Here is a 16,658-nt window from a genome sequence, read left to right on the forward strand (position 1 = left end):
ATACCACCAATGCTAAGAGATACTAAAACAGATAATTACAGGGTAGCTACCTATAGGTGGCACTTTAGAGAACAGGACCGCACAGGTCGAAGTAAGGCTGTGGGCAGGGGTGACCTAAGTATAGGTTATCGATATTAAAAATTCCCGAATCCTGTCCTGTTCTACACAGTAAAGCTGATGTGTGAACTGCAGAAAACAGGAAGTGACCGTCTAATGTTTGCTCTAGTGGCCAGTGTGAGAACTGCAATATTTCAAGATGTTTTTGTGTATTTTAAAGAGGGAAAAAATCCAAAAATAAAATCTTAATTGAAATGATAAAATATGTTTCTTATCTAGTCTCTATAAAGATAATTCCCTTATTAAAGGTCTGTGTTCTGTCATCTATAATGAGATTTTCTGACTATTCTTGTGACTGGTGTCACTATTGCCCCTCCGGGATATTCAAGTGCAATGGGAACATCGGACCAGGCGCACAAAGGCCAAATTCTGAACTTCACTTTTCCATTAAAATAAAAATAAAAATATGAGAAAAGGATAAAGTGAGTGGAGGTCACGGAGTGAGCACAGAGAAGGGTCTGCAGTCCAAGTGGCTTTGAGTTTCATAATCTACGATCAGAACAAACGATTTTGGCAGAAAACGAGAAATACTCCAAAGTGATGAGCACAAGAATTTTCCATAAACATGGCAATGAATGGTCTGAAACGCTGCAAAAATGATAAAGATATGGAAATCTAAAAACAACAGATTACAGGGACAAAGGCTGCAAGAAGTGGATGAGCAGTGATCTGTACTGGGGTCTACGAGGGCACTGAATGGGGCAACTCTGAAGGATAGTCTACAAAATTCTGGTTGTGTACAGTGAGGGGGGGGGGGGAGCAGGACTCACAGGCTTTCTCTATGAGTGGGGGGAGCAGGACTCGCAGGCTTTCTCTATGAGTGGGGGAGCAGGACTCGCAGGCTTTCTCTATGAGTGGGGGGGGGCAGGACTCACAGGCTTTCTCTATGAGTGGGGGGGGAGCAGGATTCACAGGCTTTCTCTATGAGTGGGGGGAGAACAGGACTCGCAGGCTTTCTCTATGAGTGGGGGGGGAGCAGGATTCACAGGCTTTCTCTATGAGTGGGGGGAGAGCAGGACTCGCAGGCTTTCTCTATGAGTGGGGGGAGCAGGACTCGCAGGCTTTCTCTATGAGTGGGGGGGCAGGACTCGCAGGCTTTCTCTATGAGTGGGGGGGCAGGACTCGCAGGCTCTCTCTATGAGTGGGGGGAGCAGGGCTCACAGGCTCTCTCTATGAGTGGGGGGAGCAGGACTCACAGGCTCTCTCTATGAGTGGGGGGGGGACAGGACTCACAGGCTTTCTCTATGAGTGGGGGGAGCAGGACTCACAGGCTCTCTCTATGAGTGGGGGGAGCAGGACTCACAGGCTCTCTCTATGAGTGGGGGGGGGACAGGACTCACAGGCTTTCTCTATGAGTGGGGGGAGCAGGACTCAGAGGCTTTCTCTATGAGTGGGGGGAGCAGGACTCACAGGCTTTCTCTATGAGTGGGGGGGGGAGCAGGACTCACAGGCTTTCTCTATGAGTGGGGGCAGCAGCAGGACTCACAGGCTTTCTCTATGAGTGGGGGGAGCAGGACTCACAGGCTTTCTTCTATGAGTGGGGGGGAGCAGGACTCACAGGCTTTCTCTATGAGTGGGGGGGAGCAGGACTCACAGGCTTTCTCTATGAGTGGGGGGGGGGAGCAGGACTCACAGGCTTTCTCTATGAGTGGGGGGGAGCAGGACTCACAGGCTTTCTCTATGAGTGGGGGGGAGCAGGACTCACAGGCTTTCTCTATGAGTGGGGGGAGCAGGACTCACAGGCTTTCTCTATGAGTGGGGGGGGGAGCAGGACTCACAGGCTTTCTCTATGAGTGGGGGGGGGGGGGAGCAGGACCCACAGGCTTTCTCTATGAGTGGGGGGAGCAGGACTCACAGGCTTTCTCTATGAGTGGGGGGGGGAGCAGGACTCACAGGCTTTCTCTATGAGTGGGGGGGGAGCAGGACTCACAGGCTTTCTCTATGAGTGGGGGGGGGGGAGCAGGACTCACAGGCTTTCTCTATGAGTGGGGGGGGGAGCAGGACTCACAGGCTTTCTCTATGAGTGGGGGGGGGGAGCAGGACTCACAGGCTTTCTCTATGAGTGGGGGGAGCAGGACTCACAGGCTTTCTCTATGAGTGGGGGGAGCAGGACTCACAGGCTTTCTCTATGAGTGGGGGGGGGGAGCAGGACTCACAGGCTTTCTCTATGAGTGGGGGGGAGCAGGACTCACAGGCTTTCTCTATGAGTGGGGGGGAGCAGGACTCACAGGCTTTCTCTATGAGTGGGGGGAGCAGGACTCACAGGCTTTCTCTATGAGTGGGGGGAGCAGGACTCACAGGCTTTCTCTATGAGTGGGGGGGGGGAGCAGGACTCACAGGCTTTCTCTATGAGTGGGGGGGGGGAGCAGGACTCACAGGCTTTCTCTATGAGTGGGGGGGGGGAGCAGGACTCACAGGCTTTCTCTATGAGTGGGGGGAGCAGGACTCACAGGCTTTCTCTATGAGTGGGGGGAGCAGGACTCACAGGCTTTCTCTATGAGTGGGGGGGGGGAGCAGGACTCACAGGCTTTCTCTATGAGTGGGGGGGAGCAGGACTCACAGGCTTTCTCTATGAGTGGGGGGAGCAGGACTCACAGGCTTTCTCTATGAGTGGGGGGAGCAGGACTCACAGGCTTTCTCTATGAGTGGGGGGGGGAGCAGGACTCACAGGCTTTCTCTATGAGTGGGGGGGGGAGCAGGACTCACAGGCTTTCTCTATGAGTGGGGGGAGAAGGACTCACAGGCTTTCTCTATGAGTGGGGGGAGCAGGACTCACAGGCTTTCTCTATGAGTGGGGGAGCAGGACTCACAGGCTTTCTCTATGAGTGGGGGGGGAGCAGGACTCACAGGCTTTCTCTATGAGTGGGGGGGGAGCAGGACTCAAAGGCTTTCTCTATGAGTGGGGGGGGGGGAGCAGGACTCACAGGCTTTCTCTATGAGTGGGGGGAGCATTTTTCCATATATAATCTGCCTCCACAGACTCTAGCGACACCTACTGGTAGGGTGGCGGAATGGGACATAAGTCTCCGGAGCCCCCCTCCACACTCCAGTCTACATTAACCAGTTCATTACAAGCCTGTATACCCAATATACTGTATACTACATGTATAACTAAAGCCACCTTTCCATCCAGGCGAGTAGACCAGGTCTCCCTGACTAGTTACGCTCCTCGGGCGCCGGCCTATTACAGGTCTCTAGATAAAACCCTTGTAAAACCAGCCGGCAAACACTTGTGGCCGTGTACAATGAGCAGATTATAGCAGGACTCTCATCAATTACGGCTGATAACTGAGATGCTCGGCTGCCATGCAAACCAAACAAACACAGGGGCTCAGCGGAGCATGGCGGCAGGAAATGGAGACCTGAATGGCCATTGTTATAGGATCCCTAATTAGTGACCGTGCAGGTTCAGACAGCAAGTAACAGTTTAGTTACCTATTGTGGAGCGGGGTCTAATAGGCCTCTCCGTGACTATTAAGGATAATGTGGGATATACGATACTGGATTTCACAAAGTATCAATGTAGGCAGGCAGTCAATGGCATCATGGGAGACGCAGGCCTGGGTGATCAGAGAGTGCCCCCTGTAGGGTCAGCGCAGGTGCTGCACCCTCTACAGCAGCAGGAGACTTTGTATATCAGGTTTTAAGCAAGGCCCTCACTCCTATGGATTTATTACATTGTTTGTCTTTACATGACCCCTATGATGTGTAAAGTGCTATGGAATAGGTTGGCGCTATACAAATAGAATATATCACTGTAATAGGATAGATGCTGCAAAACTACAAATCCCAGCATGACTGCTGCAGGCACAGGTTGGAGATCTCTGACGCCAAGGTCTTAAAGGGCCTGGAGCAACATTACAGGCAGCTGCGGTGGATGTTTATAAAAGCCATACACCCCTACCCATTGTCCAGTTCCGGCCCCCTTTTCCCTCATATGTCGGGGTTCGACATGAGGCTCACGTGACCGGTTAGACCAATAAGTGGATGGTGGGGAGATATATGAATGAAGTCATCAGGCTCCTTACACCTGCTGCCATTGACGATCCCCTGACTATGTTCCTGACTTGGTACAAGCCCCTTCCTCCCTGCTGCCATTACAAACCCTTGACTGAGTTTCTGACTTTGCTCCATGCTCTTTGCACCCTGCTGCCATTGACGACCTCTGACTGTGTTCCTGACTTTGTTCCATGTTCCTTGCCTCCTGCTGCCATTGATGACCCATGCCTATGCACCTGACTTTGCTAAATGCTCCCTGCACCCTGCTGCCAGACAACCCTGACTATGTTCCTGACTTCACTTCACAGTCCTTGCACTCTGCTGCCATTGACAACCCTATGTTCCTGACTTTGCTCCACGCTCCTTGCACCCTGCAGCCATTGACACATTGACAACCCTGACGATGTTCCTGACTTCGCTCCACGCTCCTTGCACCCTGCAGCCATTGACAACCCTGACGATGTTCCTGACTTCACTGCATGCTCCTTGCTGCCATTGACAACTCTGACTATGTTCCTGACTTCACTTCAAAGTCCCTGCACTCTGCTGCCACTGACAACCCTGACTACATTCCTTAATTCGCTCCATGCTCCCATTGACAACCCTGACTATGTTCCTGACTTTGCTCTTCACTCCTTGCACCCTGCAGCCATTGACAACCCTGACGATGTTCCTGACTTCACTTCACAGTTCTTGCTCCCTGCTGCCATTGACAACTCCTGACTACATTCCTGACTTCGCTCCATGCTCCTTGCTGCCATTGACAACCCTGACTATGTTCCTGACTTCGCTCCATGCTGCCATTGACAATCCTATGTTCCTGACTTCACTTTACACTCCTTGCACCCTGCAGCCACTGACAACCTCTGACTACATTCCTGACGTCGCTCCTTGCTGTCATTGACAACCCTGACTATGTTCCTGACTTCGCTCCATGCTCCTTGCACCCTGCAGCCACTGACAACCCCTGACTACATTCCTGACTTCGCTCCATGCACCCTGCTACCATTGACAACCCTTGACTGCATTCCTGACTTTGCTCCTCACTCTTTGCACCCTGCAGCCATTGACAACCCTGACGATGTTCCTGACTTCGCTCCACGCTCCTTGCACCCTGCTGCCACTGACAATCCCTGGCTACGTTCCTGACTTTGCTTACAGCACACCTTCCCTCTACATTCCAGGACTCGATACCCCCAGGGTGAAGAATGGGGAGATTCCTTGAACCCCCGTCCACCATTCACCAAAGCAGTCAATTATTACCATGTAGGATGCAACCCAGCTTTTCTGAACGATCAGGTGGTAAGCTCCATGATCACAGGAGCAGGGGGTGCATCACTGCAGACTATACCGATTATTATCCAGGAGTCTGGAGAAGCCTATTGGTTATCACCCAGCTTTCTAAAGGACAAGAAACGCCATATTTTTTTCTTCCATATAATACGACGAGGGCGACAGATTACAGGGCGATCCAGGTGTAATGAGGTGTTGAATACCATATCAGGGTGTGAGCAGATGACTGCGTACGAGCGGATCTTATTCATGGCAGGGGGTATTATGCTACGGCCAGAAAACCAAGAGGATGTAAGGCGAGCTGCTGTGAATGTGATAGCCGCGATACCCAATTAGCAGATTGCATGTTTAGGCAGTAAGTAGCAGTTTACGTATCTTCTTTAATTTGCCTCTCGGTTACATGACTATTAGGACCGTGTTCACTCCATGTAATTGAAGATCGTAGACGAGACAAACAGCAAGAAGAGAATGGATGACTAGTAAATGACAAAGCGGAGAAACATTGTATTCCCCCCACCCCACCCCTCAGAGACGACTCATTAGCAAATACTACAACACATGGCAAATTCAGGATTAGAAATGGCGGCCATTTTGCCGTGGACCCTCATGATGTTTTTCTGTATTTTCAAGTATCCAAAGTTGCCAAGAACAGTCCCATGTGTTACATACATCGCACAGCCTGAAAACGTAGTCTCCTTCTCTGTTCATACATGCGTCGGAGTCAGGCGCGATGTGCAAGATCGTCCTTCCTCTTAAAGGGGTTGTGCAGGACTTTGAAAACATGGCTGCTTTCGCTTCATTTTAATGGGATGCAGCAGCGGCACGACGGCCATGTGACTAATGAATGAGAGGTCACTCCCTAAGAAGAAGAAAGCAGCCAAATTTTTGAAGTCCAGCACAACCCCTTTAAAGTAGTTTTTGAATACGGGCATCATATTCCCCCATCAAAATTTCTGTCCCCAGCTCCGAATGGAGCAGGGGGGTCCAGCATTGATGTGCCATTCAATTTATTGGTAGTGCCAAAGATAGCCAAGTGGGCTACTTTGGCTATCCTTGGTACTCCCATTGCAATGAATAGCGTGGCATTCAGTCAGAGCCCCAGGGATCTGCATGTTACCCCTGTCCACAGTATAGGGAATAGCTTTGAAGATCTCCTTAAAGGGATCCTATCATTAAAACTCCATTTTTTGTCCCTAACACGTAGGAATAGCCTTTAGAAAGGCTATTTGTCTCCTACCTTTAGATGTCTTCTCCGCGCCGCCGTTCGGTATAAATCCCAGTTTTCGTCGGTATGTGAGTTATCTCGCAGCACTGGGGGCGGTCCTCAGCGCTCAAACAGCACTAGTGGCGACCCCAGTACTGAGAGAAAAAGCTCCAGCCCCGCCTCCATCTTCTTGAGGAATGGCCTCTCTTTGCGTCTTCTTCCGGCGGTGACTTCAAACTTCTAGGCCTTGGGCAAAGCCGACTGCACATGCCCGCCGACCAGAAAAATGGCCGCTTACACTGTATTGTAAGCGGCCATTTTCTTGTGGCCAGCAGGCATGTGCAGTCGGCTGCCTGAGGCCTAGAAGTATGAAGCCACCGCCGGAAGAAGACGCGAATAGAGCCCGTTCCTGAAGATGGAGGCTGCGCTGGAGATTTCTCTCAAAGCATTGGGGACACCCCCAGTGCTGTTTGACCGCTGAGGACCGCCCCCAGTGCTGCGAGAGAACTCAATTGCATACTGACGAAAACTGGGATTTCTACGTAACGGCGGTGCGGAGAAGACATCTAAAGGTAGGAGACAAATAGCCTTTCTAAAGGCTATTCCTACGTGTTAACGACAAAAAAAATGTAATTTTAATGATAGGATCCCTTTAAGTATGGATTGGTCAACAGTAGAGATGAGCGAACACTGTTCGGATCAGCCGATCCGAACAGCACGCTCCCATAGAAATGAATGGAAGCACCTGTGACGCCGGCCGGCCGCCGGCAAAGTCAGCGTCACAGGTGCTTCCATTCATTTCTATGGGAGCGTGCTGTTCGGATCGGCTGATCCGAACAGTGTTTGCTCATCTCTAGTCAACAGTATCTGATCGGTGGAGGTTCTTGCCCCGATCAGCTGATCCGGCTGCCCCCTGGCACTGCCAGCTACTGCGATGGACAAGGCTGAAAACAATAAACACAGAGGTGCCGTACCCTGAATACTTGGATAGGAGCAGAGCCACTTCTGGTCCTGTCCAGTGCTGTCGCTTCTGTTGACTGGAAGCAGCCGATTAGCTGATCTGTATGGGGTCTCTGTAAGGGATCCCCACCAAGCGTTTACTAAAATACAAAAACCCCTAAAAACCCCCTTTAAGGTTACCTCCAGTGATACTGACTGCGGCTGGAGAGGCGTTATACTGTTGCCTCCATGGCTAAACTTGATGGTAGACGTCACAGCCATCACCCCCGGGGGGCAAATTTTAACAAAACATTTTTAAAGAAATTTTTGAACACATCCGTAACGTTCAGATAAAAGGTGGGGTAAAAATGTGGAGCGACACATGACGTGCCATAGCCGCCCAGCCACATGCCTGACCTGTCGGATGGAATGTCACGCCATGTTGACCTCCTACAATAGCAGACACTATAGGTGAGTCTGGGGTCTTTGTAGCTGGTGCTGGCCCCTTCCTCCAGGTAATTAGATCTCGCTCAGGCCTCTCACTATCACTAATGGAGCAGAGGATTCTTCCTTTTTATAGCTGGAGGTCAAACATCACATGAGTGGGTTAAAATACAAGAGATAATAAAGTCAATGACCCGAAAACAAAAGGAGGAGACCCCGGGCCTGGAGCCCTGACCATGTATAGGTGATAACCCATGCAGGATATTCCTGTGCACCCTGTTCTAGGATTATAGTCAGGTCATTTGGCCCGCTGCAATTTTGCAAAAATAATATGGAGCAAATAAGTAAATTGGATTGCAAAACTGTGGTAAAACATTGCAAAGTGTGGAATCGAAAATCACGTATGCCCCAGAAAACTTTAAAGAGACAGGCCCCCTCTCATGGCTAAAGCGGTTATAGGGTCTCTCTCTCTCTCTGGAGGACCAGTCCTGTCCAGCATTACATAGACAACACATTGACGTGTATGGACACTGTGTAATACTTCCTATCACCTGGGGTGGCGCTGCTGAAAACAACTCTACCAGAAGTGGAAGCATGGGAATGGGTGAACAGAGAAAGATGACCCTATATACAACGTACGCTCAGGCACTGAAGAGGCCGTAGCATTCACTTGACTGTTGTGGATCAGTGGAAGTCGCAGGTGTTGGACCCCCACGATCATACACTGACGGACAGGGTATATAGCCCAATGAAATGGGTATAACAAGACAGGCTGCCAATAACAAATACAACAGGGGTCCCAGGATATTGCTAAAATGAAGGAGCAGTCAGGGGCGCCCACTGCAGTAGCAGAAACAGCGCCATCAATTCTAGTGTGGTAATGCCTGGTAATGCAGTTATGATCTGCACAGTACTGCAGTGAAGGGGTTGCAGCCATTGTTCAGTGGGGGTCCCTGTTTGGTTTATAGAACAGGAACAACCCTATACACATCGGCCACCATGCCATCCCCCTACATTCCTCCATCTAGGTACATAGTCACACGTGCAGGAACCTGGCCATTATCCTATACAAGAAAACCATTATGGAGCCTTTGAAGCTTGAACCCTCCTGACAAGAGAGAAGAGGAACGTCGCCAGACGTCAAGTCACCTTAATGAAAGGGGTAAATGACTCGAGACGGACCAGAGTGAGCCGTGTCATGACCCCATGTAGGACACTATGGAGGATTCCTGACCCGTACACAGACCTGTCCTCCAGTGTGTCCGACCTGCACAATCCCAGTAATGAGCTGATGATCACCAGTGAGAAGACATTAGGGGAGACCTGGGGCGGAAAGGAGAACCTGCACCAAAATCCAACAGTAACAAAGTCAATGAGAAATTCTATTTTTCATGTACAGGACATAAAAAAAAAATTTCTGCACAGAAATTGACCTCTGGAGCTGACTTTACCCCCTTCCCGGCGCAGGCACTTTTTGATTTGCAAACCCCATAACTTTTGTTGTGATTTTCTGTGCAGTAAGCCGTATAGGAATGAATGTTTAAATTCAGAACAGGGTAGAATTGGAGAAAAACTGCGTTCGTGCGACTTTGACAGGTTTTGTTTCTACGGCGTTCGCTCTGCAGCTGAAATAACACGTCACCTGTATTCTATGAGTCGGTACGATTTTGGGGATACCAAATTTATAGGTTTTTTATGCTTTAATAGCTTAAAAGTCAAAACTTTGCAAAAGTTGAATTTTATATTTTCATGAAATTTTTTTTTTTTTTTATGTTTTACTTATTTTATTGGCGCTCCCCTCTACAGGACTTGAACCTGCAATTTTTTCATTGGGAAGAGTTTAAAGTCTGCAGTAGGTCACTAAAATCCACAAATACTAGTATGACAATCCACTTGAACATGAATGAAAATCTGCAACAAAATCTGTCATTTGCTGCAGATTTCTGCCTGTATACATTCAGATTTCGGGGTTTGTATGGTTCTGTACCGAACCCCTATGTGTTCCTCAGTACAGAGCTGTAGTGCATGGCGGTATCCCACAGGGCAGTCCCATCACCTGTCAGTGCTGCAGGTAATCCCTTCCCCTGCTACATCCACCTAACATATAGAAATCAGCAGCCGCTGAAGAGATTCATTGACCTACCCATCATTGGAGCACGTCAGAAACTCTTCCTTAATTTTCGGGTGCCAACATCCCCCGTTAAGCATGGCGGTGTGTCCCTGAAAGACAAAAAAAGTTTCTATGTTAAACATATCTTAAATAATAAGGACATCATGGCTGGTTATCAGGAGGACACTACATGTATGAGAAGATAACCCGACCACAATAAGGACATCATGGCTGGTTATCAGGAGGACACTACATGTATGAGAAGATAACCCGACCACAATAAGGACATCATGGCTGGTTATCAGGAGGACACTACATGTATGAGAAGATAACCTGACCACAATAAGGACATCATGGCTGGTTATCAGGAGGACACTACATGTATGAGAAGATAACCCGACCACAATAAGGACATCATGGCTGGTTATCAGGAGGACACTACATGTATGAGAAGATAACCCGGCCACAATAAGGACATCATGGCTGGTTATCAGGAGGACACTACATGTATGAGAAGATAACCCGACCACAATAAGGACATCATGGCTGCTTATCAGGAGGACACTACATGTATGAGAAGATAACCCGACCACAATAAGGACATCATGGCTGGGTTTCTGACCAGAGAAAGTTCCGGCATTCCTTCTCCTATCCATTGACTACTGATAAGAACCACTAAGATGGTTGGAGGAAATCTATAAAACTTTATTTATTTGGCAGGAATGTTCCACTTGTAACGCTCTACATATTTATATAAGGTTATATTCATTGGAAAACCCATTAAATTGAGACTTGTGGAGAGGTTTGCACTGTCCGTCGGGGGCCGCATTCCTCCTCGCACCCCTATCTATGATCTATCACGGACTCTGGCAGTCTTCCCTTTCCTTACTTACTCTTTCCATTCTTACCCGTGCGCTCTCTCTTTTCCCGCTAGGATTCGCTCTCGGCTGCTGCAGACAAAACAATCCTAATTTTTTTCCATTGGCCTCAAAATACTTCAACTTGTCCTAACACTAAGAAAACTTCCTCTTCTTGCTAACCCAACCGCGGCCGTGACGGAGTCTCATGTTCACCCTCGGACTGGGATCCAGGTAGCTCTCAGCACGCCCTCAGTAGACGGGTGCCTCTCTCATCACAATGGCTGCTCTACGCAGCCCATTAGAGTCCATGGACATCACTTATCTGCCTATACACAGAAGGGAGAAGCCATACAGGACACAGAGGCATCAGCTCACCCTGGCATGCTGGGGGTTGTAGTACTGAAAGAATAATAAAGCCACAGATTGGGGACTACTGCAGAAGCCTCCGTAAGATGTAGACCCAAAGAGATATTATTATGTTATACTGTAAGGGCCTCTTCTCTCTCCAGCCTGTCGGGGGTACCAAAGACCCTAAAGATCGTAAAGTGGTGGCATATCCTAAAGAAATAGGTCCTCACCTTATAAGACAGGAATATTCCTTTAAAAAAATCAGCTTATGTGCTACCAGAAGCCACCACTGGGGGGAGCACAAGAGCTAACTGTATACAGATTATAATAAAGTCTGATGTGAGATCCTGAGCTCCCCCTAGTGGTATACAAATACATATTGCCCTGATACACCCAGATCGTTCACATTAAAGGAAATGTTGTGCGTCTGCTTAAGGCACTCTGTGCCGCAGAAACCTGGTGGCTACCATTATAATCAATGGGGTCTGCCAGTGTTCATGCTTACCTGCTAAAACATGGTGCGGCTATCTGTCATTCGGGTCCGCTCAAAGATGTGATCGTAGGCTTAAAGGGAATTTCTACTATTGGGATATTATCCTTAGAGAGCTGTAGACAGATGGATACAGAATTGCTCACGTACCTTGGTGTTGGCCATATCCACAATGTACTGGTCGCCCTTCACACACTCCATTACAGGAAAGCCATCTCTGTCCAGCACTTTGGCCTGGGAGTTCCCGGCCACAACCAGGATGACATCTCCGGTGATGCTGTACTGAAGAGACTTTATCTGATGACTGTGGGAGGAACAAAACCAAAATTATTAACCTATTTCCCTGATATGGACCGGGGTTTTCAAAAAGATCGGACATGACCAGAACATACGCAGAGGAGAGGTGGCGCCATAGTAAACATCAGAGTGGGATCCCGTTCTGATATTAGTTAACACTATAACATTGTATGTCCACCCCACGACATAGTGCTTGGTTGTTCTCACTACCTTGAAAAGAGGGGGGAGGTTCCTGCTGCAGCCAGTTGTCTTACAGATAAAGGTCAGTGAGGAGGAAGAGGGGACATGGCTCAGCCACCTTCTGATATTAGTGAACGCTACTGTTCACGATAGGTCAAGCAACTTGGTGCTTGTTAGTCATCCCCTCTCAGTTCTCACCACCATAAGGGGGGAGGTTCCTGCTGCAGCCAGTTGTCTTACAGACAGAAAAACAGTGAATAAGAGGGGACATGGCTGAGCCATCTTCTGATATTAGTGAACGCTACTATAAATCTGTTCACACTAGGTCCAGCGTACTTAGTGCTTTTTAGTCTTCCCCTCTCAGTTCTCACCACCATAAGATGGGGGAGGCTCCTGCTGGAGCCAGTCGTCTTACAGACAAAGATCAGTGAGGAGGATATGGCTGAGCCACGTTTGGATATTCGTTAATACTACCACACCATCTAGTCAACCTAGGTCAAGTGGACTTGGAGTTTGTTTATATACACCATTTCTGATAAGTTCTCGACACCCATTTAATAAGAGGGGGGGAGGCTCCTGCTGCAGCCAGTTGTCTTACAAAGATCAGCGAGGAGGATATGGCAGAGCCACGTTTGGATATTACGCCATCTAGTCAACCTAGGTCAAGCGGACTCGTAGTTTGTTTATATACACCATCTCTGATAAGTTCTCACCACCCATTTAATAAGAGGGGGGAGGCTCCTGCTGCAGTCAGTTATCTTACACCCAGACACAGGAAGTGAGAAGGACATGGCTGATCCCCTGGGACACAGAGCAGATTACTTTGTATATTGTATATTTCACAGTTTTAAACTGTAATATGATACACTATAGGACTTTTTGCCTTTCAGTAGCCCGGGAAAGCTTCATGGCTGTCCCTATGGTAGGAATAATCCCAGTCACAAAGATGGGGGATGTTCAAAAATGATAAACAAATCTCACGACCAATAACAACCAACTGGTCTGGCGGGGGACGGCTTTTTGCATGAGCTCTAAGGCCAGGGCAGAGGGCCAATGACTTGCCCTGTATTAGGGCAATGTTAGTATTTTACAATTAAACAAGCGCTGCGTCTTGTGAGGTGCCATTGGTCGCGGGATGGTATGCGATACGTTCACAGGAGTTAAGCAAACAAAATGTTCCTGAAAACGAATTCTTCAAATAGCATGGCAGCTTCCCCGGCTCATATATTCCCGTAAGTGAGGATGCTGGCAGGGCGGTGCGCTGATACAACGGGCGCACGCTGCTTTATCACGGGCTGTGTTGATGTTTTTCTATCTGGGCTCAGCGTGCTGGGACAAGTACGGTCATACAAATCTCCCCAATCCTTCACACTCCTCAGTGCAGCTCCATGTCCATTAATGTCCTGCCAGACGAAGACTTGGGCTCCCAAAACTTGTACTTACAATCCGTTATGCAATAGTCCTTAGATAGAGCACAAGGCTCCTTGTGTAGATTAACCCCTTCAGAACCGCTCACTGCAATACCTACATAGGTGAAGAGTCTTGTGCAGCCCTCGCACACAGTTCTGTATATTTAAAGGATTTGTCCACTTTCGTAATAAATTGGTTACGTTTTTTCCAGTGCACTAATAGTTAAAAAATGAAGCAAGTTTGCAAATCGTCTTTATTAGATATTTCCTATTGTTTTGTTCCTAAGTTTGTATTGCAGAGCTACAAGCCTCCATGGTAACAGACTACAATCCACCTCTATGTAGTCTGAGCCGTCAGTCATATGTCCTTCTATATACACACACCGGCCACTTTATTAGGTACACCATGCTAGTAACGGGTTGGACCCCCTTTTGCCTTCAGAACTGCCTCAATTCTTCGTGGCATAGATTCAACAAGGTGCTGGAAGCATTCCTCAGAGATTTTGGTCCATATTGACATGATGGCATCACACAGTTGCCGCAGATTTGTCAGCTGCACATCCATGATGCGAATCTCCCGTTCCACCACATCCCAAAGATGCTCCTCTATTGGATTGAGATCTGGTGACTGTGGAGGCCATTGGAGTACAGTGAACTCATTGTCATGTTCAAGAAACCAGTCTGAGATGATTCCAGCTTTATGACATGGCATTGCATTATCCTGCTGAAAGTAGCCATCAGATGTTGGGTACATTGTGGTCATAAAGGGATGGACATGGTCAGCAACAATACTCAGGTAGGCTTTGGCGTTGCAACGATGCTCAATTGGTACCAATGGGCCCAAAGAGTGCCAAGAAAATATTCCCCACACCATGACACCACCACCACCAGCCTGAACCGTTGATACAAGGCAGGATGGATCCATGCTTTCATGTTGTTGACCCCAAATTCTGACCCTACCATCCGAATGTCGCAGCAGAAATCGAGACTCATCAGACCAGGCAACGTTTTTCCAATCTTCAATTGTCCAATTTCGATGAGCTTGTGCAAATTGTAGCCTCAGTTTCCTGTTCTTAGCTGAAAGGAGTGGCACCCGGTGTGGTCTTCTGCTGCTGTAGCCCATCTGTAGCCTCAAAGTTGGACGTACTGTGCGGCGTTCAGAGATGCTCTTCTGGCTACCTTGGTTGTAACGGGTGGCTATTTGAGTCACTGTTGCCTTTCTATCAGCTCGAACCAGTCTGGCCATTCTCCTCTGACCTCTGGCATCAACAACGCATTTCCGCCCACAGAACTGCCGCTCACTGGATGTTTTTTCTTTTTCGGACCATTCTCTGTAAACCCTAGAGATGGTTGTTCGTGAAAATCCCAGTAGATCAGCAGTTTCTGAAATACTCAGACCAGCCCTTCTGGCACCAACAACCATGCCACGTTCAAAGGCACTCAAATCACCTTTCTTCCCCATACTGATGCTCGGTTTGAACTGCAGGAGATTGTCTTGACCATGTCTACATGCCTAAATGCACTGAGTTGCCGCCATGTGATTGGCTGATTAGAAATTAAGTGTTAACGAGCAGTTGGACAGGTGTACCTAATAAAGTGGCTGGTGAGTGTATGTCGGGCTATACTCAAGGACCTGAGATGACGTCATCCTAGGTCTCTGAGCCGTTCCTCGATTGGCTGGCCCTGCTGTGTTGGCGGAGCTAACAGCCACACTGCGAACCGAAGACAATGGCGTCTCGCGCGCGCTAGGCCGAGGAGCGCACATGCCGGCTTAGCTAACGGGCGTGCGACCACACGTTCGGGAGAGGACCGCACGTGCCGGTTTAGGTTACAGCCGCTTGCAAACACATGTTCGGGAGTGCATTGCACATGCTGGCTTAGTTTACAGCCACACCAACACACGGTCGGGAGAGGCTTAGGTTGCGGGTGCGCGAGCAGTGTATCGCCTTGACCGCTTTGGCGAGTACAGTGGGGCCGGGTGCAGTTCAACCTGTGAAGTTGAACCCACGGGGGCAGTTGTCGCACGCCGCGAGGGACGGCGGCTGTCATGGGCGCGAGGGAAGGGGCGTTTGCGTAAGTGGCGCGGCGGATCATAACCAACAGAAATTTGCTACAGTGCCTACAAGTAGTATTCAACCCCCTGCAGATTTAGCAGGTTTACACATTCGTAATTAACTTGGCATTGTGACATTTGAACTGAAGATCAGCCTGGAAGTGTGAAATGCACTGCAGCAAAAAAGAATGTTATTTCTTTGTTTAATTTTTTTTTAAATTGTGAAAAGTTTATTCAGAGGGTCATTTATTATTCAACCCCTCAAACCACCAGAATTCTGTTTGGTTCCCCTAAAGTATTAAGAAGTAGTTCAGGCACAAAGAACAATGAGCTTCACATGTTTGGATTAATTATCTCTTTTTCCAGCCTTTTCTGACTATTTAAGACCCTCCCCAAACTTGTGAACAGCACTCATACATGGTCAACATGGGAAAGACAAAGGAGCATTCCAAGGCCATCAGAGACAAGATCGTGGAGGGTCACAAGGCTGGCAAGGGGTACAAAACCCTTTCCAAGGAGTTGGACCTACCTGTCTCCACTGTTGGGAGCATCATCCGGAAGTGGAAGGCTTATGGAACTACTGTTAGCCTTCCACGGCCTGGACAGCCTTTGAAAGTTTCCTCCCGTGCCAAGGCCAGGCTTGCCCGAAGAGTCAAGGCTAACCCAAGGACAACAAGGAAGGAGCTCCAGGAAGATCTCATGGCAGTGGGGACATTGGTTTCAGTCAATACCATAAGTAACGTACTCCACCGCAATGGTCTCCGTTCCAGACAAGCCCGTAAGGTACCTTTACTTTCAAAGCGTCATGTCAAGGCTCGTCTACAATTTGCTCATGATCACTTGGAGGACTCTGAGACAGACTGGTTCAAGGTTCTCTGGTCTGATGAGACCAAGATCGAGATCTTTGGTGCCAAC

General features: G+C 48.7%; 1 protein-coding gene across 1 annotated transcript in view; it reads right to left on the reverse strand.

Moving 5' to 3' along the window:
* The window catches only part of WDR70 (WD repeat domain 70), a 140,173-nt gene that overhangs the window by 95,740 nt on the left and 27,775 nt on the right, over positions 1–16,658 (reverse strand). The window contains exons 8-9 of the mRNA XM_075267604.1: positions 11,955–12,108; positions 10,140–10,216 (exon numbers count right to left, since the gene is read on the reverse strand). Coding sequence (XP_075123705.1) covers positions 10,140–10,216; positions 11,955–12,108 — 231 coding nt within the window. The remainder of the gene's footprint in view (positions 1–10,139; positions 10,217–11,954; positions 12,109–16,658) is intronic.

The sequence above is a fragment of the Leptodactylus fuscus genome, chromosome 1 (genome assembly GCF_031893055.1).
Source record: "Leptodactylus fuscus isolate aLepFus1 chromosome 1, aLepFus1.hap2, whole genome shotgun sequence".
In the NCBI taxonomy this organism is placed as follows: domain Eukaryota; kingdom Metazoa; phylum Chordata; class Amphibia; order Anura; family Leptodactylidae; genus Leptodactylus; species Leptodactylus fuscus.